Source organism: Cyprinodon variegatus, unplaced genomic scaffold (assembly GCF_000732505.1).
Source record: "Cyprinodon variegatus isolate N-32 unplaced genomic scaffold, C_variegatus-1.0 Scaffold216, whole genome shotgun sequence".
NCBI lineage: Eukaryota > Metazoa > Chordata > Actinopteri > Cyprinodontiformes > Cyprinodontidae > Cyprinodon > Cyprinodon variegatus.
Genome location: NW_015150669.1, coordinates 822837 through 847656, shown reverse-complemented (window position 1 = coordinate 847656; position 24820 = coordinate 822837). Strand labels below are relative to the sequence as shown.

General features: G+C 36.1%; 1 protein-coding gene across 4 annotated transcripts in view; it reads left to right on the top strand.

Annotated features, from left to right (window-relative positions):
- LOC107088356 (ras/Rap GTPase-activating protein SynGAP-like) overlaps window positions 1–24820 on the top strand; it is a 75414-nt gene that overhangs the window by 2744 nt on the left and 47850 nt on the right. For 3 of the 4 annotated variants that reach the window (XM_015380477.1, XM_015380478.1, XM_015380476.1), the window contains exons 2-4: window positions 6207–6310; window positions 24280–24368; window positions 24459–24580. In XM_015380477.1, coding sequence (XP_015235963.1) covers window positions 6211–6310; window positions 24280–24368; window positions 24459–24580 — 311 coding nt within the window. In that variant the 5' untranslated portion in view covers window positions 6207–6210. The remainder of the gene's footprint in view (window positions 1–6206; window positions 6311–24279; window positions 24369–24458; window positions 24581–24820) is intronic. The other variant, XM_015380479.1, reaches the window with a different exon arrangement.

Here is a 24820-nt window from a genome sequence, read left to right as displayed (position 1 = left end):
AGATGTCTAGTCAGTGAATTATTTATTCTCTGCCATGATAGAGTTCATCCATCTCAGCTGGCGTCAGATGTAGTTAATGTTCTGGTTGTATGGATGCCGTAACCTTCATGGCCCATTATGTAGAATTGCTATTGTACACAGTGGATATTCTCATCTTAACCAAAAAAAAAAACATTGAAGAGGGGTGGATACCTCTTTTATTAATGAAACGTCTGCTTCTAATGGAGCAAGATAACTCTTAACTCATGCCCCCCAGCTGTATCTTCTGTTTCTACTTCACATGGAATGACTATTGGAATGTCATGCATCCCTTTGCAGAGTGAATTTGTTGGTTAGGTGTAATAAAAAGGCATGAATCACTGACATCAATTGATTTCTCTCAATTTGTTGCAAACTGTTGAGAATGTGGACTCCATCGCCGCTCCGTTGCAGTTGTCAGCTGAGAGTCTGACAGCCGGCAGAGCTTTGACTTTCCTCCAGCACTGAGTTTCCGTTATAATTCTCCCCTTCTTCAGCCATTGTCAGTGCAACGCATGGATGGAGCTTAAACGCTCTGCCAAGAACAAAAAGGATCTGTCATTCCGGTTGAATTTCCTCTGAAACTACAATTTCAGAAACTTATCTAAACAAAGTTCAGTCCTGAAGTTTCCTTAAAATGTTTTTCTTTTGCATTTGGCCATTAATAATCATTCTGTCATCATTCTTTAAAACTGACCCTCCTACTTTTTCTCAAACCTTTTCCAACCAATTTGACTGGCTTGTGGAAGTATTAATTCTTATTGTTGGCCATCCCAAAATAAACCCTACTGCTATTGATATATAAATTAAAAGAAGGAAAGAGGGTCTAAAGATTTCTTTATTTAAAGATTTTATTAATCATCCTTTTGGTTAATCAGAGATTATTATGGATTACATATATTGTCTATCATAGAGAGGTATATATTTTTAATGATTAAATAGGAAAAAGAAACAAAATACTTTTTTTTCCTAAATTAGTGATTATTCATTCCATCTATTCATCTTCCTGAGTTTATCCATCAGGGTCATGGGGGAGCTGGTGCTTATCTCCAGCAGTTTATGGGAGAAAGATGGGATACACCCTGGACAGGTGCGCAGTCTATTTCCAAGGGATATAGACTGCTTTTTCTTCAAAAAGTTTTAGGGTAATTGATTAATCATCTTGTCTCTGGAGTTTAATGGCCTAATGTTAACATGTGCTGAATAGACTAGGAAAAGGAAAAATGAAGTTTGGAGTTCAAATTTTTGAATCACTTTGGAGACCAGAAGACCACCTTAGCAAAAAAAAAAAAAAAAAAAAAAAAAAAAAAAAAAAAAAAAAAAAAAAAAAACAACACCTTCATTTGGCTGGGACTTACTGATTCTCTTGACCTGTGATTCTTACACCTGTTCTCCATCCTGGCTTATGGTCTGAGGGCTACTTTAACTGAGGACATTGGGATTGTTTGCTGACTTGAGTTTAGGTTCGAACTGATTTGAACATTAGTAAAATAAAAAGGTACTCCTATAAATGTCTCTGAGGGATTAAGATTAAGATCTTGGGTGATTAGAAGTAAAAACTACTTTAAAACTAAAGATAGTAGGAGCTTCACTTAAAAAAAAAAATTTTTTTAACAATGCTTTCCATACTAGCATATTTACTTTAAGGTAAGCAGACTGTGTTGTGGCTTAATTTGGCTGCTGCATTTTCTGTTTCTGATACTTCAGCAGTCCTCACCTTTAGGGAGAAGGAGGGTTTGGTAAACCAACCAGAGCAGACTTGGGCAAACTGTGGCCATATTGCTAAAGTAACCAAATAAGGAAAATATAATCTAATATTTAAAAAAAAATGTATAGGACTATTAAGACAAACAATAATAAGATATGTTCAGATCTAAATCATAATCATTTATTTTTTCATATTTCAACATATTTTGCTTGAGGAATTGGGATCATGGTTCTCATTTGGACAATCAAACCATTTGAAATATGACAAAATTTGATGGCTGATTAAATCAGAATAACTTTGAGGTATTTTCCACTCTTATGTATGACTTACTAGAAACGCATAACTATATTTTCTATCAGTAGACCATAAGTAAAGTTAATAAAACTACTAAAAGCAACACTGTGTAACTTTTGACCCAAGTATCTGCCAAATTTGCGATATGTTAAATTATTTTTTAGGGCAATATACAGCACTTGGTGTGTTTTATTGCCCCATCTGGGCTGACTTTCTCAAAAACTTGAGTCGGATACGTAGCTGAATCAGTCATGTGACCCAGACTGAGCTCCCCTTAAAAACGAGAGCTAATTAAGATAAAAGTTGCTGTTAGGCAACATAACAGATATGATACTTACCTGATTAGACATATTTCTGGTTCTCTGATGTACGATTTAATTAAAAGGAGTGATTGTTACCTTCATTTTGCAAATAACTCCATGACTTCTCATAGTTCAAAGTAGTCTGTATCAGATTTCAAAACACAGAAGGTGAATATTAAATTCTGTGACACTGCAGTGTTGCCAGTTGTTTTCATAGCACTAAACCTGGAACTTACAGGTCAAGCGCCCCCTGGTGGCTACAAGCTACTCAGTGTTGCTTGAATTTAACACATCATATTAAGTACAATGGATCCTGAGGATGGTGAATATTGATGCAGATTCAGTATAAAATATTTCAGGGCATTCATCTTATATGAGTCCCGTCCCACCCTTCTATAAATGGTTATATTATTTTGTCATCTTTCCAGACTGTTTTTAAGAATTTTGCGATCCTTTTTTTTCTAATTCTAGCCGTTTCCTTTCTCCAACTTTAATCTTAGATAACATGATGAAAGGATAAATTATGCTTCAGAGATTAAAGGTGAATTTTTAACACTTTTTGTACATTTCGAAGGTGATGTTTATTTAACCTTTTACTGATCTTTAACCTGATCTATTATGAAACTGTAACTAGTAAATGTTTTTATAATAGTGGAAATCAATCATGTACCTGTATTTATCTTATGTATATTTTCATATCATTCCCCCCTTTATTTAGCAGCTTAGAAATTATACATGATCATATAATGTTTCTGTAATGAATCAGCTGTTATAAAAAAAAATAATAATAAATGGATAGCGAGGTTTGTTTCAATTCATTCACAATTGAATCTCTTTGATGGATGTTTGACCTTCACTCCAAAATCTGAGCCCTTTTATCTCATAGTAGTGGGAATTTAGACAGTGGGAAGTTCACACCTAAAACCTTACAGATACTTCAGACAGTTTTGGTCCAATGGAAGATTTTAATCTGACAATATATGTAATCCGTAATCCTCACAGTGTAGTTTGGAGATTTTAATGGTATGGTTGAGGAGTTTTGCGAATTTTTGAAAAGACCCGCCCTCTCCACTTTAAAAAGTAATTGCACATGCACAACCCAGTACCAGCTCATGAGAGGGAACCCCTATTAAACCCGTGGGAGAGCATGCATGAGCCCATTTCTCCTCATGGGCGCTCTGTTTAAAAGTTGGATTTTGCATTACTCATACAAGCTAACTTTCCAAAAGAAGATTAGAATTTTTCCATATTGTCAAACTCACAACTGGTAAGTCAAAATGGGGATGAGCGTGTAGGACGGCCTTATGTAAACATATCACCAGAATGATTGACAATTAGGAGGACCATTTATTTTGATGATACGGCAGGAAAAAGAACATCCTCCACTATACCTTTAAATCTAAATTTTACTCTAGACCAACCAGTCTCAACCTTGGGGCCCAGACCTCAACTGATTTCTAGAGGTTGACAAATCCCTGTGGAAAAATATGTGCAAAATTATTTGTGGATTCCGACCAGACATTACAAGAACGGCAAGCGATTGGTCTCATACAGAAAATGTATTACTCAAAACAAGTTCTTAGTCAGTAGCAACAAAGCTTCAACTGATAGACTGTTTCCATCCCCATTTCTGTCCGAAAAGACCTTTTCTGTGCTGACGTACATGGAAAAACAAATACAGATCCTGACTTCTAATAGTTGAAAGTGATCTCTGTGTGGCCATGTCGAACATAAAGCCACGGAGGCAGCTGCTCCGTTCAAAAAATGAGGCTCAGCCGTCACGCTAAAGAAATGCAGTAACATCTCTGCTTTTGACCAAATAATTTTTCATATTTAAGCTGTCAGAAACATAGATGGTTAAAATGAAACATGGGCTGTTTTGTCAAAGTTTAGCACACGCTGTTATTGTTTTATTTCATCAAACAAAATAAAGTTTGCATAATTAGTTTAGCTTCTAACAGCAAAATGATGGGATGTATCCACCATTATTGGTCTGGTCAGGAAGTTAGCCTCTTGATGCTGCTCTGTTTTTCAAAAAAAAAAAAAAAAAAATCCCACTGTGTTTCAAAAGAAAATGATAAAAAGACTAATAGCTGAAATACATTAAGGCTTATCCAGATTATATAAATGAAACTTATATGGATGGGGTAGGGATGGGGGGGTTGTGGACAGCAGTGTAGGTTAAATTGGCAGTCACGACTCAAAAAGGTTGAGAACCACAGGTCTGGACAAAGAAAATATTCATCATCTAAAATATTTATGAAGTTGGAGTTCTCAGAAGGCGAAGAAAAGAATATTGCTTTTAATTTTTTGTGTAGTTTTTTAAGTAATTGAGCTATTTTCAAAGCAAAAATCACATCAGATATCAGTGAGAATTCAAAGTGGAGAGTTTTTCAGCACCTGCTTACAAGAGGAGAGGAATCTCACATTGCTGATGTGTCTGTAGGAGTGCTTATCAATTAATCATGGTAGCAGATTGTAGTTGAACAGCTTGATGACATTTAGCTTGGAAAGGGCAACTATAAAAGGCCGCATGTGAAAAAACCTTGTGCACGAAAAAACACGATGTTTCAGGATGCAATCAGGACTGAATATACCTCTGAGAAGGAGTTATTTCATCCAACCCAATCAGGTAAACATTAACTTTAGTGAGAGGAATTTAATGCTCACCACAAGCAAAAGGTTAACTTGCATCTGTGTACAGGGCCCTGCAAAAATATACAAACCCTTTAAAACCTTTTCAGATTTATTCATGTTACACTTACAGGTTAGCTACAATTCTGAATATAACTTTACTTGAGGTTGGTTAATATGAATAGGAAAGAAAATTATTGTCTTACAATGAAAAATCTGAAGTGTTCACTTGGTTTCATAATTTTTATTTGCAAATTAGCTTAGGTTCAGACATACTGGATTGAGCGATTTACTGAAATGAAATCTTACTGTTAGTTTTATCACTCTAAGCTGGATTTCTCTCTGAAGAAAACAGTATTTGTTAACAAAGATGTTTAACTTTCTTTAATCTTGGTGTTTAGATATTTAGGTAGAATAAAAACCTATTTTTCTTTGAACATCTGATGATGCTGTCCAGTTCTCCTAAATGATCACTGTATGAAAAATGGTCAAAATAATAAAAAAGCTGTTTTTTAGCCATCTCATCTAAAAAGTAGAGATTTAGAATCACTCTATCAAAATCTAATTTTATTTCAGCATCTAGGGAAACATTTTGGTAGGACTGTAACAGTCTGCTGGTTATCTGTCTTAAATTCAAGTATTTTTTTTTTTTTAATTCTTCCAAGTTTGCCTTAAATGTACACTGCAAAAAGAATTTAGAAATAAGAAAAAACATCTTAAAATAAGTGTATTTACCCTTAATTTGAGTCGGAAAATAAGATGATCTGTCAATGGAATGAGGGTTTTTACTCTTAAAACGAGAATTAGTTAATATGCACTTGAAATAAGACAATGCAATTATTTTTTCTTATTTTAAATGTAAATCTTCCTGTTCCATTGGCAAAGTGTCTCACTTTCCTCCTCTATTTGTATGATATAGTTTTAAAACTTGAACATGTCAGTGAACTAAATGTTCTTTTTAGAACTTTTAACATCTTAAATGTGAAAAAAAGTGCAAACCATTTATTATTTTCCATTCACCTGACTATTATTCAACACTTTTTGTGTATCAAATGAAATCCTAATAAAACACATTGAATGTGTGGTTGCAATGTGACAAAATGTGCAATGGTTTCCTTTTTAGTAACTGAAAAACAATAATTTTGTTCCAATTTCTTGCGTTAATTTTGCCTAACATTCAATACCACTGTTGGGATTGTTGGTTTATTAAAACTAAAATTTCAAACTCTACTTGTGTCTGTGCCATATAGCTGCATGGACACTTCGTCAAAGACGTGGCTGCCGCATCAGGGTCAGTTTGGCTTGGTTGGTCAAGCGGAGGTTTGCTGTGGTGGACCAGGAGTTTTAACGCCAAGTGAGTCAGTCTAGAAACGAACCCGTCTGCTTCTCTGCTCTTGTCAGCTTTGTGTCGTTTCCCAGCTTCGTCCTTCAGTCCGTTCGTTGTGGTCTGCCGAGGTTTTTTGCTCTCTTCGTTATCTGTGTTTTTATATGTACCTGCCAGGCTACTGTTTGTTCTGTTTACAGTGTTGAAAGCTTTTATTGAACTTCTGATTTTTGCTTTTCATGTCATGACTACCCAGTCATGTTTTTAGCAAAAAAATACCTCTATGCATTGAAGGTTGTTTTTTTTTTCTTCTCTCCTGTATCCTCCACTGGAGCATCAGGCACCCTCTGAGCCCCACACTGACACACTTCCCTCTGTTTTATGTTGCCATCCTCGGGGTTTGATAGCTCCATTCTCTTCTGCACTGCCTTTGATAGACCCAGAGTCTTTCTCCTCTCCTCCTCCATGGATCAAAGCATCTCCTTTTATTGGCTCCAGGAGAGTCAACAAAGTGCATAAACCTGTTGTTTTTTAATTTCAAACATTAAAACGACAAAGTAAAAAATGTTAGCAGAGATTCCCTGTTTGGGAATTTATATCATTTAAGTGTTTAGCTTTTTATTTTTAGTTATGTAATACAGTTCTCAGCAGGATGAATGAAATCCCATTACCATACCGCAAAAAAATTTAAATCTCAATAAGTCATTTTTTCTTTAAAAAAAAAAAAAAGTCTAATTTCAAGTGCGTATTATCTACTAATCTTATTCGAAGAGTAAAAAAAAAAAAAAAAATTAAATTTACCTGATGTATTTAAGGCTAAATGCACTAATTTTAAGTAATTCTTACTTATTTCTATATAGTTTTTACAGTGCAGCTGTGTCCCACTGGGATGTCCCACCTTTTTTTTTTTTTTTTACAGTCAAACCCTGTAAAAAAAATAATCTTTATGTTGAAGATCTAGGTAAAAAATTATTTTTACATATGTATTACATAGACCAGGGTCTAATGTTTTCATTCTTCACTTCCACATGTATCTGAAGATATGACAAAAACAGAAAAACAGAAAAAACTTATCAGCTAAGTTAATATACACATTTAAAAACGGAGAGCAGGAGGTTTTATCAGGGTTGAAGAGTCACTCATTATCAAATTTGACCTTTTTAATTTTTATAAATATTATATTAATAATAAAATAAATTTGAAACAGATAAGCAGATATGTTGATACTTACCAGCATAGAATATCTCGTTAATGTGACAACCTATTTTATAAATATGAAAAATAATCATGTATTAAAAAAAGAGGTAAAGGCCTGTGTTGATGAGTTACTCTGTTAATGTGTTATTAAATATATATATCATCAACTTTTAGATGCTTATCACTGCACAGCAGTATAGCAGTATAATGAGATTCTATGGAGCTAAAACAGTGACAGATTGCATTGACATTGAATGTGAGATTTTGCTTTGAGGAATCAAACCCTGAAAAACTAAACACTGAAATTTTAAACAAATTAATACAAATAAAAACATATATACATTATAATTTGAAGCATTCACTTTGCTAACTGTGGTAGTTGCTTTGTTTAGTCTACAGCAGATAGATGATGAGGAGTATTAGAAAAACAGAAGGACCCTGAAGGAGCCTTCAATATATTTAATAACAAGTACAATATGCGCAATATGATGGTTAATGAAATGCAGCTAGTGACACTAAAACCATCTCTCACTGGCTTCATTTCTTTTGACCATCAAATTGCATTTTACATCCAATGCCGCTGTTGTTTTTGGGAGTTATTGCATGAACAAACTAATTAATGTGCAATTTAAATTGTATTTCCTATCCAACCCAAAAATATGCATTCTTGAAATTAGCAGAATATCAACATAGTTTTGTGCACATTTGAAATGGAAACATAATGGATTAAAGACTAAAAATAACCATGAAAAGTTTTGACTCTTTTAGAGAAAAGTTTGAATAGCCAATCATTGAAAAGGCAACCATTCAAAATGTAATTTTTGAAATTTCAGTAATTCTCCATTTATTACACTGGCTTCCCATATCCATTTTTTAGTATTTTATTTTTTTAGTTCCACATCTCAATGTAAATGCAAGCTGTCACTAATTTAACTCCATAAGATTAATGATTCTCTTATTTCTTTTAATTTTGCAGTTATTTTTCCCAAATTGCCAGTGGCTCATATATCTGGTTCACCTTCTTGGAACATTCCTGGAGCGAATCCTGTGAAACTCTGGATCTTTAATTTTGATCCATCCATTCACAAGTGCAGTAATGAGATTTCTCAATGCATTAGTATAAATGAAGGTAGTTTGATGGAGAGCAGTGCAAAAGCTAGTAAACATGTTCCTATGGTAACTGGGCCACACTCCCCTTTGGCTAGAGCTCACACACCATCAGAGAGACGGTTGCAAGAAAGACAGGACCGCTGGAAAAAAAACCCTACACATAATAGAGGAAAACTTCTGGTTATTTATTTAGGTTTCTGCTGTTGTTGAACCGTTTTAACACAAAAATACTGCAGGTTGTTTTGTTGTAAGTATGGCTTTAGCCGTCTTTTAAAAATGCTTGTCAGGATTTAGGCTGATTGCAGTTTTTTTCCTGTGAATCTCTCCCTCCCACAGTGCCCCCTCTTCCTGAACCCCTCCACCCACCACTTCTTTTAAATCCCGCAGCCTTGCCTCTTCTGTGCAGTGTGCATTTACCTCGTTACAGTGTTGTTTCTAAACATAGCTCCAGAGTGGCTTTGAAACAGTCAGAGGTCTACTTTTTTTTATATGTTTCCAATAAACATGATTATCTACCTTACTGTTTAAAATAAAATACCCATTTTGATATGCATTAGCATGCTTCACACAAACTGGTACCACTGCTGTCAATACTGTGCAAAACCTTCTTTTTACTAACAGAATAGCAATCAGTTTTCACCTTGATTGGAGCATACAGAGACAGGGACCAGTTACAATCTCTTTAGATTTTTACATAACCTGGGTCCATTCTTACAGGATTTATAGGATTTGGGTTTGTAAACTCTGCTTGCACTTCTAAAAAGTTATCTTGTTTTGTGGTGAACCATTACAGTGGTACAGTACTTGGTCATATGTTCTGTATCAATAGTCTGCTGAAATACCCAGGTATGATCCATTTTCTGTTTGCTGCTAAAATCCATTTGCCTTTTTTATTTGTCATGTACTACAGCACAGCAGCATAAAGTAGATCCCATATTTCACATTTGGTAAGATGATTGTTTTTCTTACATGTATACTATTTTGTAACATCCAATCCAACTGGAGGGTTTTTAACCTAAATGGCTTTATATTTTACCTTTATTGCATAACTGTGCTTTCATTTCAATGATGTAAGGTGACATAATGTGAAAAAAATAATAGGGCTGAATAAATAGCAGCAATTTGCCTTGGTCGCTCACACATTTTAAGCTAAGCACAAAGCTCCCATGTCTTTTTTTGCACATGTTGGTAACTTTCTTCAAGACTGCTGTATGGTGTTAAATTGCTGCCACAAAATCACATAGTCCAATTCTTAATCACAAGTGCACATTTAATAACCAAAACCGTGCAAAATAGTGATTGCTGGCGTGTATGGTTATTCGAGCGCTCTTGAACGCAGCACCGCGTGCAGAAAAACACGCCCCCTCTACCCATCTGTCTGTAGAAAAATTGAGCTCCCCCTGCTCTTTTCTGATTTTTGGCAGCAATTTAACACCATAGTGCTGCAGCTTTCATGCACCGTGTACAAACTACTGCTTTTGAACTGTTATAAATGTGACTTCAATATATCACAGTGCTTTGGTTAAGCTATTGCTGTGTTTAATTACCTCAGCATTGTGTATCCTTGAAACAAAAACGGAAACTAGTGGTAAGATTCACATTTTAATTGATGAGATATATTCATCTGATAACTTCTGTTTTCATAGTCCATCGCAATTTCATGCCGCAAACATGCCTCATATGGACACAGCAGAAGTGGATTTAATAAGGTGTACATTGTTCTAAAAGCTGAACTATTAATCAGCACTGATACAGAAATAAGAGTAAAGTCTTCATTTCTATCATTAAAGGAAGTGATGCCGGTATGTAGGTTTGGTGCCATCTACTGTAGGTGGAAAAGTCCTGAGATCTTTCTAATATTTGGCTTCCAAATGAATCTAACATCCTTTAATGTTGATCAATATTCTTGTAAATTTGGCCTTAAAGGCCTAAAGTTTTTTTTTTAAACAATTAAAATAAGTATTGTTTTTGGTCATTCAGTCGCATAACTTTATAATGTGCACTGCTTTCTAAATGAGGGGAAAAATACCATAGACAGCACAAGGTTGACAGTCATAAAAAGAAATCAGAGTAAGTGAAAACTGGGCATTCAGGACGTGATCGACTGAAGAATAATGGATCTTATAGAAATGTACTGTATTTCTTAAATTTTAGGGATTTAGCATGGTATTTATCTGTTAAGGTATGTGAAAAAACAATGAAAACTCCATAGATGTTACAAAAGAGTGTGACTCTTGTGGTAGATAAGTGGAAGATAGACGTGATGAAACCGTGGATTGTGCAAATAAAATATTTACACATTAGTGCTTACTTCACTTTTTTTCCATTATCCTACTGTTTGAGTTATTTTTTTTTTTGAGTCTAAGAGGCACTACATGATAAAATAGCTTTGCGTCTCTATCTCTAAGCTGTTACAGCATGTTTGGCATCCAGATTTCAGTCTGTGTTTTGTAAATCACAGCTCATACTAAAGCCTCCTGGGGTGTTGCTGCCGGCCTGTCAAAGACCCACTAAGTGGTTGAGGCAGCTTTCCTCCTGTCAGTCCTGGTGATTGTTTGGACAACTCTGCTCACAATGTGGTTTTAACTTTTTACACACATTTTAGATATAGATTTAAATCTGAATTTGACCTATTTTTGCATTTTAACACACATTTTGGATATATACTCGGATATGAATTTGACCTAGCTTTTAGGTCATTTGACTGACACAAGACTCATGTAAAATTATTACCCTAGACTGGACAGATGATTCAGATTTGTTTTTTATCCAGACGAATGCTTTTATGAAGACTAAAATCAGGATTTCTTTTAATTTTCATATCATAGGAGAGTATTTTTTTTTTTGGATCCTAAGCAAAGGACAGAGTGCAGGACTGGGTTGGCAGAGAGCAGCTGCTAAGGGTAGAGCTGTTTGTTTCATTTGTCCTGGTTTACATCATATCATCCGCTTGGCCAGCAGCAAAAATCAGATGCAATAACCCGCATTAAACCTGAGGAGGGTGCCAAACCAGGTACAAACCTGGTACATGTAGACAGCACTATATGCATGCCTTTTATTGACAAAAAAAAAAAAAAAGGATGACTAGGGAGTTAATAATTTAAAATGAATGTAGTAGCCCAGATTGGCAGGCTTTGCTAGTATCGGGTTGGACCCCCTTTTCCTTTGGAACTGCCCTAATCCTTTGTGGCATAGATTCATCTAAGTATTATAAACATTCATCAGAAAATTTGGTCAATGTATGGTCAAAGCAAATGCTGCAGATTTGCTGGCTGTACACCCATGATGCGATTCTGCTCCACCACATCCCACAGCTGCTCTTCTGGAGTAAGATCTGGTGAGTGTGGTGGCCATTTGAGGACAGTGAATTCATTGTAATGTTCAACAAACCAATGAGGTTATTTGCTCTTCATGGCATGGCACGGCACATCTGCAAGTAGCCGTCAGAAGATGTGTACATTGTGGTCATAAAAGCTTGGACATTGTCGGAAACAATACTCAGATAGGCTGTGGTGTTGAAAGAAAGCTTGATTGTTGTTAGGAGGCCCTAAGTGTGCTAAGAGAATATCAGTCACACCATTACACCACTAACCTGAACCATTGATACAAGACAGGATGGATCTATGCCTTTATGTTGTTTATGCCAAACTCTGACCCTACAATCCAAATTTCGCAAAAGAAAACTAAATTTATTGGACCAGGCTACATTTTTCCAATTCTCTGTTGTCCACTGTTGGTGAGCCTGTGCAAACTGTAGCCTCAGTTTCCTGTTCTTAGCTGACAGGAGTGGCACCCGGTGTGGTCTTCTGAGTCTGTAGGATGCTCGACCATGTCTACATGCCCTAATGCATTGTTTTGCTGCTGATTAGAAATTTGTGTCAACTAGCAGTTGGAAAGCTGTACTTAACACAGTAGCTGCTAAGGGTACATACCCCAGGCATTATTTCAAAGGGCATTACTTTAACAGACACATTTAACTGCAAATGTATTGAAATCCAGCTTTTGTGTCTAAAGCTGCCTGAGAGAGAGGTTACTGCATCAGTTTTTTTTTTTTTTGTGAACTAAGTTTTACTTTAAAGGTTAATTTGCTGAAAAACCCAGCGCCAAATGTACTGCTTGTGTTAGTGGTTTCATTGCTCTAACATCCCTGACTTAAATACAGGCTTCTGCAGTGGATAGTCTATGCTGAAGAAGTAATGCAGTCATTTCAATCAGGTATGCTGGAGCACTGACACATCTAAAAAAGGCAGGACAGTGGGTCCTAAGGACAAGAGCTGGAAACAGTGAATTAGAACACATAGGTCTAACCTCTGTCATGCCAACATCATAAAGCTGCCAACATGCTGAGGTTAATAGTTCTTTGTCAATGGAGATCAAATATCTGTATAAATCTGATGAATTCCTCTTAATACCAAGTCATTGAACTGTTGTTCACTTATAGCCATTCATACACCAAATGGTGAATGGTATAATGCAGCTTAAATATTTTTCTCTGTGGTGTGTGTTTGGCAACAGATGGATAAGAGACGGACATTAAGAAAGGGTGTTCATCCATGGGCTCTAATAGGGCTTATTTTTTGTTAAAGCTCAGAGAGAAATGTATCCAGCATCCCTGAGGTGGATGTTACTGGTACTTCTCAAAAACAGTTCAGCTTTATTGTTGGAGATTATGAAAAAAAAAAAAAAAAAAAGGTTTCTTAGCTGTTGTGTAAATTCAGGCATCTGGAGAAGATGTGTAGGAGTCAAAATGCAGCAAACTACATGTGGGCAGTTTAGGCGTAAGTCACAATAGATTGTGAAAAGCACTCATGTAATTATTTTCATGATGTCTATTATTGCAATGCACAAAGTTTTCATTCACTATTTCTGCCTGGGCCCTTTCATTGTAAAATACAAAATGTACAACTTTCCAACATTATTGAATGAAAAATATCACTTTGCTGATACATAATAGTGAAGAATGAAAGCCTTGATGTTTTTCTCAATAAACATACTTGTGCAAAATTTTTCACCTCCTTTGAATTATACATTTTTCCTTTTAAATGTGTTAATGGCCTATCATAAAGGACAATATAAACCATGAATTTTCAGATGGTAGCAGAAATACTTAGTAAATACAGACAGATTTGAACTAGTTTCACGGCTTAACTTACGTGATTTAACTTATTGATTTAGTTTTTATTACTTTACATGACTGCATTTTCTCTTGGATTATTACTAAAACCTGAATGTAGTTTAGCTAGCTGCATGGTGACGCAGTTTGTAGCATTGTTGCCTTGTAGTAGGAATATTCTGGGTTCAATTCCTGGGGTCTTTCTGTATGGAGTTTTTGTGTTCTTTCCGTGCAGGTGTTGGTTCTCTCTGGGTACTAAAGTTTCCTCCCACGGTCCAAAAACATGACTGTTAGGTTAATTGGTATCTCTAAATTATCCTTAGGTGTGTGTGTGTGTGTGTGTGCATTGCTGTATGTCTTTGTGAGTCTCTTGTCCTGGGAGAGACTGGTGACCTGGGCAGGATGTACTGCGCCTTTTGCCCATAGACTCCTGGAGATAGATAGTGACACCAGACCAAATAATTTTACTATTGGAAACGTGCAAACTCATTGGCAACTTAGATACAGATTTTTTCTGATTTAATTTTAATCCAATCAGTTGCCAACAATTAAATTGTTCATTCTGAATAAGATAAGAATATGGTAAAACAATCTTTCAATCTCTTAAGGTAACCTTATTGACCAATATCATGTTCTTTTTTTAGCTAAATTGTGTTAACACAATAGCTGATGTCATCAACTGTATTTACTAGATGGAGTATGGTAATTACTGGCACTTCCATATGACATGAATGGAATATCTGCCCCAGCAGGCCTGTCTGTGAGTCAATGGAGGCTTGCTGTCAGATGCTCATGACCAGTCATACTGAGATCCAATGTTTGTGGTCTGTGACTGGCAACATCATCACTTCAAATTAGAGCACAACATCAACAGCACGGCAGCTATAGTAAGACATATTTTAGTCTAAATAGTATCTTTTAAAGCATTATTTTTTATTTTTAAGAATGAAATACAAATTGGATGCATACAGTTGCTTTATTCATCTACTACTACCACCTTGCAATAATGTAAACAATCAATTTTGTGCACTTTGTTATAACCTTACTGAACAGAAACCAATGTATGCTTTTGTCTGGGAATTGAGCCAGAATTTCATTTTTTAACGAGCATTGTTCTCCAGAGAATCCACTCTCTGATAGCACTGTGAGCAAATGAAACTGGGAGCCACTGTTAGCAGCTTCTATATGTGCAGAAACTCATTGATTTTTGGACTTGATGTTATCTAGAGAATCTGCAAAACTGAGAACCTCAGCTACTTTGTGGTTTAAAACCTAGCTTGCCTCTTTTGATAATAACCAAAGGTTAAATTTATCTTTTCTATACATGTCAGTTTTTTTGGAATAGCTATTTATGAAGAGCGACTTGCATGTTCAGATGTAACAACTTCAGTGTAGATTCATGAAACAGCTTCACAGTTTCTTCATGTGATAAAGCACTGACTACTAAACTAATATGTTTTAATACAGGCACATACGTATTTCATAACATCATTTATTTAGTGCATAAAGCTGTTGTGACTGAATAGCATCCAAGTATCAAATTATTTAAAGTAAAATCTTTTGGAACTGAACAGTTTTGTGACTGCATGAGGATTTGTTTATTTATTTTACAATGTTTAAAAGTTTTTAGGCTTGTGTAATAAATTCTGACATTGAAAACTAATTTCTGAGTATTTTTTGAAAAAGTTGTTTAATGTCTCTTTGAATGCATCACTAATGAGAGTTGCCTGTTAGGATCATTTAATTTTAAGGTATCCTAATAAGGAATTACAAATCCTTTATTTAAATTGAAGTTTAAATGTCTGTTGCCACCTCTACAGTAACTACAACAGATTTAAATTCAGAACTTAGCAAATATGACGCTTGTGTTGGTCCTGCAACAGAAATGGACGATATTTTTTTGTGTAGCCAGTTTAAAGCATTATAGTTCATGATTTAACCCTTTTCACTGACTGATTTTTGTTGAACATTTAACTTATGAGTCTATTCCTAAAAAAAGTCTCTGGTGAGCCATATTCTCTCAAATAGTCTCCAGTGAACAGATTTAATTCCTTAATAGTGTGTAAAAAAATTTTTTTTGGTTTGTTGATGATTCTCAAATGACGTTGAGCCTTGGTTTTCTTTAAGGGTTGATGCTGATCTCTATGCTGCCCTACAGCAAGAAGGTTTGGGGTTTGATTCCCGGCCCGAGGTCTTTCTGCATGGCATTTGTTAGGGGAATAGTGGCATAGTGTTAGGGCATAGAACTTGGAATTCAGAGTTCAAGCCCCACTCCCACAGACTGCCACTCCAGGGATGAGTTAAATGCAGAGGATTCATATTGTTGCTCTGTATTTGTGAAAGTGTAATGACCATAAAAGCTGGGGAAAAAAATAATATATAATTTTTTTCCCCCAGCTTATATATATATATATATATATATATATATATATATAGCTCAAAATGACAAAAAAATTTAATCTCAGGCCACTTTAACACCAGGTGCAATTCCTCACATTTACATAAGAAAAGAATAACACTTTACTGATCTCATGACCGGGCAATGCAAAACAGAGGAGCAGGTGTAGGAAAAAAAAAAACTACACAAATGGAGTATAAAAATTCTTATGGGGTGATAATGGTATGTTCAGATGCACAGATAGAGTAAAGCAGACTACAACTTAGCTGTTGAGTTGTTCAGTCTTTAAGCAGTTGAAATAAGTAATCTAAGCATCTTCAGGCAAATAAATAAGTAAATGGCAGCTTTTTGTCCTTAAGGGTGTGCCTCTACAAGCTTTTTCTGACATGTCTTTGCAAAAAACTCAGCATTAGTCTGAATTGATTGAGAAGGTCTGATAAAATCAATTTTCAAAGCCTACATGTTAATTCTTACCTGCTTTTGGGTCTGTACTTTGACAGGACGACTCTTACGCATTGTGCACAGTCTCAGGTTTGCATTGTATTTAGTGCCATCCATCTTTACTTTAATTCTGACATCCTTGCCTTACTGAGGAAAAGCATCTCCAAACCCTGTGGTTGCCACACTGTGTGTCATCCCGAGGGATGGTTTGTACAGTGTAAAGTCCAAAGCTAGATTTGTTTCACACTAAGCATTTTGCAAATGAGCTCAGAAATTCTCATCTGAACAGACCGCCGTCTTCCACATATCTGCTGCATTCCCTTAGTGGTTTGTTGCAACAAAGTACAAGCAACACTTCTTATTACTTTCTTTCAGCAGTAGCTTTCTCCCTGCAACTCCTCAACAACTGATATGTTTGTGGATTGCACAGGTAATAGTTATACTACTGAAAGATGTGCTTACTGGAGCTGGGGCTCTTTGCAACTTTTTCACCTACTGCAGGCTTTTCCTCTTTTAGGCTGATCTATGCTCTCCCTAACTGACCTGTATATGCTGGGCCTCATTTGGTTGCATTGGTTTTAATATATTCATCGGCTTAGAGGAAATTAAAACTTTGGCAAGGCACTGCAAAATCCACTTTGGTCCAAACTTAAATCAGATTAGTTCCTTTCATCCAATAGCGATCATATAGGCACAATTAAATCCAATTAAATTCCTTAAAAAAAAACTTAATTATATCACATTACAATTCTATTTTTTCACCTCATACAGTATTGATAGCTCTTATGCCTTCTGTTAGAAAATTTGGAAATTATATTTTTAATGCACTATTTTAGTTTCAAAAATGTCAAAGTGTTCCAACATTTATTAATAGACATGATAAAGGTTGACTATGTTTCTCTAACACCCACTCTTAGTCTTTCTCTCTCCGTCTTTCTTTCCCTGTATCAGTTAGCTAGAGGCTGTTGCCACCCACACGCTCCGTCTTGAGAGCAATTTACATTCACAATGACCCAACTGAACACATCCATGTGTTCTAACATGTCACGTTTACCGAAATCCCTCCTCATCGCAAAGGGCTGTTTTCAGGAGTGGGTAGATGTATGTGAAAATCTTTTCTGCAAGGTCATTCAATTGATTCTGTGTTATGATTCGATCCAGTTTGAGTCATACATATCTGAAGTCTTTCCTTCAGCTGAGGGGGATTGCCCCTCATGGCCTGCTGATTTGTCTGAATTCTTTTTTAACATAAAGAAATGAAACTCTTTGCAGTGTGTATCTTGTTTTTTTTTTTTATCATCCTTGCTATGCAGTTTTTTCGTGCCTATTTCTTTACACTTCAAATAGAAGCCCTTGGAGTTGTTTCCATGGGTACCAAACAATTAGCTGTGATTCAGAATAGAACCTGGAAAGTAGCCTACTTACAGGCACTGAGAGTTAGGAAATCAAAATCATAGGATGACAGGGTGTCTTGATTCTCTTTAAAAAAAAAAAGGATAAAACAGCTCCTCTGGGTAATGGGCATTTCTAAAAAAGACCCAACCCAACAGATCACTCACAGACAAAAATAGAAGCTTGGATTGAGTAACAACATTACAAATACTTCTGGATAAAAAAATATATAACAGACTGGTCTGTAGTTACATAAGCGCAATAGCCCAGCTGCAAAACTGCAAAAATTAGAAAAATTCTTTCTCACTATACATAACACCTTTTTTATAAAGCAATGCTACATTTGGTGTGAATCATAAAAAAAAAGGTATTTCAGAAAAAAATCTAACAGAAAATCCCTATCATGCCTACGTTAAAAAAAATGGTAGTGAGTTAGTTTGGGCCAACTTTCCTGCTTCAGGGTCTGGATAACTGATGAAATGACACTTTCTACTAGAACATCCTGGAGGACAATGTTCACCCATCAGTCTGTGACTTTAAGCCTAAGAACATTTTGGTTGTAGAGCAGTTTAATAATCTGTGAAACCTCAACCAGTGCTGCAAGCTGTCCTGTAAAAAAGACAGAATTGGATCGAATTAACCTGCATTTTACTAACTGAAGTTTAGTGTTTTCTCTTGACTTTATAAAAATGAAATACATCTAATTAATATAAATTACCTATCTTTTAAGGTAATCATAGCACTTTATAAAAACTTCTTCTGACATAGTTGTCTGGTTGCATCAAAACACGTTTTGGAAATGTTAGTAAGCCCAGTTTCCAGAATAACAAACTGATTTTTTCCCCAGCCAAACCAGCCATAAACCACAATATTCACATCATAACTGGATCCTCGTCTCTGACTCCATCAAAAGCAGCAAGAAACCTGGATGTTATGATCATGTTACCACTGTTTCTCGATCTTGTCGCTTCACACTACTAAACATACGAAAGATCTGGCCATACCTATCCCAACATGCTACCCGTCTATGTCTATGCAGTCTATGGTTATCTCCAGCATTCACTATTGTAATGCACTCCTGACTGCTCTTCCAGCCTGTACGGTAAAACCGTTGCAATTGATCCAATATGCGGCGGCACTTCTAGTCTTACAATCAGCCCAAAAAGTCTCACGTCGTGTCTCTGTTCATTGAGCATCACTAGTTACCCCTGGCTGCCTGCATCAAATTCAAGTCCCTGATGCTAGCCTACAAAGTGCTTAAGGGTAAGACTTCAGTCTACTTGAACCCTCTTCAAAAAGGCTTATGTCACAACTCGGTCACTCCGGTTAGCAATGGATTGTCATCTAGCAGCACCTACACCACGCTGAAGACAATCCAGACTGTTTTCATGGGTTGTTCCAAGATGGTGGAATGACCTTCCAAGTGCTACAAGAAAACCAGCGTTCCTTTCTATCTTCAGGAAACTGAAGACTGAAGAACTCTAGGTCTCTGAGCAAGACCCTTAACCCCGCACTGATCCCCGGGTGCCGCACAATGGCAGCCCACTGCTCCCCAAGGGGATGGGTTAAATGCAGAGAATTCATTTCGTTGCTCTGTACTTGTGACAGTGGAATGACAATAAAGTTGAATTCTATTCTATTCTACCTCTGTACCCCTCTACTATTCTTTCTGCACTTCCCTCTCTCTCTCTCTTTGCTCTCACCACTGATTATGACAAGTGATTTCCCTCTGGAGAACTTATTGTTATATTCATGATAACTGTAAAATTGTGTCTAGTTTGTAAGCTGCTTTGGATAAATGCATAAACACTGAGATTTGCAGGTATAAAGACACAGAGCAGTGTTTGTGTGGTTGCATGTTTTCTCTGCGTGGATTTGACAGAAAGTTTCATACATTTTAATATGAAGATGCAACATTTATGGAAAGAGCGATCTTTTTAGTTTTTAACTAACCTTTTACTACCAGTATTTGCTCAGCTGTCTGGTGGATCAATGTTATTTATACAATTTTTAAATATTTTCCCAGCGTGTATCTTTCTCATTGTTCAGGTTATTCCTTTAACAATTCTGCTTATTTAAAAGAAATACACAGTCTGAAGTCACCTACGTATTGTTCTTAGATTAGGGGGCAATGTCACATTAAATCAGACTTGTTCCTTTATTCTAATTTAACTAAAAAGAGCAAAACTGTTCTTTTTATGCATGGCATACAACAGATGCGATATTAGAATGCATTAATTGTTAGATTTAGGGCCAGAGTAGAACAGTTCAGATAATGGTGGTGAGCAGCACCAGATTCCTGGTGATGCAAATCACAGACAACCTCACTGGTCAAAAGGGGACAGAAGTGCATGTACTTCCTGCGAAGTATGAGGAGAGCCCACCTGCCCCCACCCATCCTCACCACGTTCTACAGAAGCACCATAGAGAGCGATCTGACCAGCTGTCTCACTGTGTGGTGTGGAGGCTGCAGCGCCTCAGACTGGAAGGAAGTGGGAAGAGTAGTGAGAACAGCACAGAGGATCATTGGGGCTCCTCTTCTTATTTCATACCAGCACTGCAGGTCCCCGTAATATCATCAATGACCCCTCACACCCCCACCATGGACTGTTCTCCCTGCTGCCCTCTGGGAAGAGGCTTTGCAACATCCGACCAGCACATTCTGCAACAGTTTCTTCCCCGCCGCCATCAGACAGCTGAACTGTTGAAAAAAACTTAAAATCATGTCACAGACTCTTCATCACAATGATAACGCCAAACCAAAAATACTGCATGTTTACACCATATATATTAAATGCTCTTCCATATCAATAATGTTTTGCACCATGTTTTTTCTCCCAAACTGTTTACATTTGATCACTGCTGCATTTTATGGAATGGAAATGTTCTGAAAGCTGTAGAAAATGAACTTTCATTCCGCATACACTTTGTGTACATACAAAATGACAGTAAAAGTTGTCTAAGTCTAAACTAATTATAGGGAACAAATATATAGAATAAATGTTCCAAATTGTATTATGCATGGCAGAAAAAAGTAGCACCTTATTGCAATCAGTTTAGGTTGCTATGATCGTCCCTTAGATATTGGTGAAGTGTAAAGAATGCCCAGTGTCCTACGGTTTTCTCTTCAAACAAAATTTCTCATCAAACATTATTTTTAGAACATGGAGAAGAAAATTTAGGAAGGCTGTAAGTGAACAAATCTTGCACACAACTAATTCTGGTATCTGTTTGACGTAATCTTTCATGGTCAGAGAAGGCATCTGCTGAGATTCCCTGAGGATAGTTGCTCATACTTTCCTATAGATCCATCACCATGTTACTGAGTAGTCCAAGCCTTAAGACAGACCAAAGCTAGAGGTATCAAGATGAGTCATCGAGGAGTGTGGGCCCCACTTCCGATGTCACTCTGCTGTCAGGTTTCTTTTTTGCTTAATTTTTCACGGAGATTCATAAAGTTTTCCAAAACCAGTTGTTAAAAATGTTTTGTAGTGAAGCACCTCTAGACTGTTTCTTTTTTTGTGTGCGTGTTTGAGTAGGCTGCATCTGTGTATTCTTATTCATGTTATTAAGATAAGCCTAATAAATAATTAGTATTCCCATAAATAATTTTTTTATACACAGCAGCCAGGAGACATGCACCCATCCAACCTACACAGAGCTATAGGTCACTGCCAGACTGTCAACAAACACTTTTAGCAGGAGTGGGAACACTGCATTGACCTGGAAAGACTTTAAAAGACAAAAAAAACAAAAAAACAGACTATTGAGTAGACTGGGATGGGAATTTGAAGTGTAGGCAGCAGACAATTATCTCCATCTAATGCTGCAGCTTCAACTCACTATGTTTACCTTGAAAAGCTTTTAACAGATAAAAAAAAATGATCTTACCTGCATTAAAATGCAGTTTCAGAAACAGCATAGAAGCTGTCTCATGCATTTCTTTTCTCCTTTCCTGATCTTCTTTCTTTAACATTTCAATAACACACTGGATCCTGCTTTCAGACTTTTTTAGGCTCGAGCTGAACCTGTATTTGTTATTGCACAGGCTAGGATCCCTCACTTGTTATGTTGGGGTAATGTCAGGACAAATCACGATCTATTATTATATCGGAGTTGATCTATTTCAAAAGGGGTGTTTTAAAGGCCTTCAAAGGCAAACTGTTTAGATAAAGAATGTGCATTTTCTTGGATAATCAAAATGCAAAAGGCTTTAAGTTTAAAAGGCAAAAGTGCAATTAAACTTTTCATTCTAAGTTGTATTGGTCTAAATCTGAAATAAAAATCCACTATTTTAAAATAATATTTTTTTTCAATAATTTTTTCATATAATAATTTTATATAATAAGTTTATTATAATAATAGACTTGGTGAAGACTTTCCTTTATGGTTGCTGTTTTCTTTTTTTTTTTTTTTTTTCCAGTTGTTGTTATTTGCAGGCATTTACATTCAGACTTGCTTGCCTGCATTAGATCAGGATCTTCTGGCAGAGAGCAGAAATTATGTCTACATAATTCTACTAATGAGTCCGCCTGAACCCTAAAGCTGTACACTAGTCCCAAATCATCACACTACCGCCACCATGTTTGACAGTGAATTTGATCTCGTTTTTCCAAAATTCTCATGGTTGGCAACATGCCGCATTCTACACAATTCAATATTAAAAGGTTTTGTGGGGCCTCGTGCTTTAATATGCTCTACAGTTTGATTAGTACATCTTTTATCCTTCCTTTTATCAGTTCTCAGTCACCTGACACTGTTTTGTCTTGTTGATTTTTTTGAGTTTTGTGGGGGTAAATGTGAGACAGGTCTTGATATTCTCTTTGGTAATCAGGGATTTTTTTACCTCGGAACTCTCTGATTAAGGTCCATTTTTTAGAATTTTGTTTAAACGAGAGCACTGACTAATTTTGGAAAAAATGCTTTAGAAGTAGTAATGACCTAGACATACTGTATAATCACCACTCCTTTATAATAGTATGTCAGCAACTCACCTATGCTCCTTTTTTCTTAATTTTCTAGGTAATAGAAATTTCACTTTAATTCTGAAATGCCTTTGTTGACTAATTGTATTGGTGACTTTGTTTTTATATTTTTGGCTTATATCATTATATTAATATCATGTTTTTAATAAAAGTTATATTTTAGGGATTTTTGAATTCTTAAGTTTTGGCAGAAATTAGACCTGATTTTGGCCCATTAAGCACATCACTGGTGAAGATTCTCAGTCATTCAGGTTATAGTCATTCCAAAAAAGTAAAAAACCCTCTGCTGGACTTTGTTTCCAAGTTTGAATATTTTTCGTTTCCCATCGAGGAAGCTTTTTCATTTCAAAATTTCTGAAATAGCATTGAGTTTGAGACTTTATAGAATGGACCAAAATCAAAGCCTTGTTTTGACTTAAAAAACATGCAAATTGAACCGGACGAATTGATCTACCCCTTAGGAATTGGTAGTTGTTTGGCTCCTTTGTTACCCCGATACCTGTCTATATCTCTGAAAGAGGGTTTTTAGAGGGAATCGTTGGCCCGGCTGAACAGGCGAGGTGTTCTGTTGCCCTGTAGGGGGTGAGGGTTGCGATGATGGCAAGAAATCAACTCTATTGCTGCATTGTAGGTTTTTAAAAGCTGAAACCTAAGTCCACCCCCTCTGTTTAAGGTTAGTTTTTCTTACTTAACATAGATGGATTCCTTCACACCCCTCTCAAACCACCTGTCTTCTTTGTCCAAAATGTGAACATTCTGGTCCTCAAAAGAATGTCCTTTGTCCATTCTTTTAATTTTTTTTTTACTTTTTTGGAATCATGAAGCACATGTCAGCTTCTCTAAAAAATATGGTTTGTCACAACTTCTTGTTATTGCTTGTTCTCATTGGGTGTAGTTCTTTTGAAAAAGCTTTTCCCCTTTAAAAAAACAAAAACAAAACATAATTTGCAAAATGTATGCCTGTAATTCAGAGTGTATAAATAGGTGCTTTGTTGAGTACAATGTCATTCAAAATAATTGAACACTGACCCAGGCATGTTAATTAATGTGACTGTTCTAAAACCATTCAGAAATAACTTTCAAATAATTATTAACACCTAAATGTCGTCAAACTGATCATAGATTAAACAAAACAAGACAAAACCCAAATGTCTAAATGTATTTCTGACCATAATAATGAATTATAAATCCTGCAACCATATTACTGCCTGATCAAATATATGATGTCCTCTTACAGGATCTTCCTGTGTTAATAATATATTTATTATTTTCATGTTAAGATCCTTTAGAAAATAATCCAGATTTGTTAGAAAGTGCATTAATATTATTTTTCTTTCTTCCTTTTTATCATACCCTCTTGTAGACCAATCCCGCAGGGCAAGTTTTGCCTCTGTGAGACAATCGAGTATGGAGACCCCTCCTAACACGACACCTCAACCCTTCAGGCAGCCGGTGAGTACAATAAAACCCAAAAGGAGAAGCTTTAGTTCACAGAATTTTTTCATGTTCATGGGATGTTTGTTTTTGTTGTTTAATCTACAGAGTTTTCTCAATCGAAGGCTGAAGGGTTCCATCAAGAGGGCAAAAAGTCAGCCGAAACTGGACAGAACCAGCAGCTTCAAACAGATGATTCTGCCCCGGTTTCGTAGTGCTGACCAAGAGCGGTAAGTTATGGAATAAAAAGCCTAAAATGCTGATAATATCAAATGTTTGCTCTGTGTTCATATTTCAAACTGTTCAGGGAGAATTCATTATTCTTGGAACCTCCCGGTCGGAAGGAGGCCCTAAAGCCTTCCTAGTTCACCCCAAAGCCCAAAGTCCTGATTTTAAGTCAGGTTTAAGGCATGAGCTCAATGCTGTTTCAAAATCTTCTGTGACTCTTGGAAGTTTTTACTCTTCTAAAG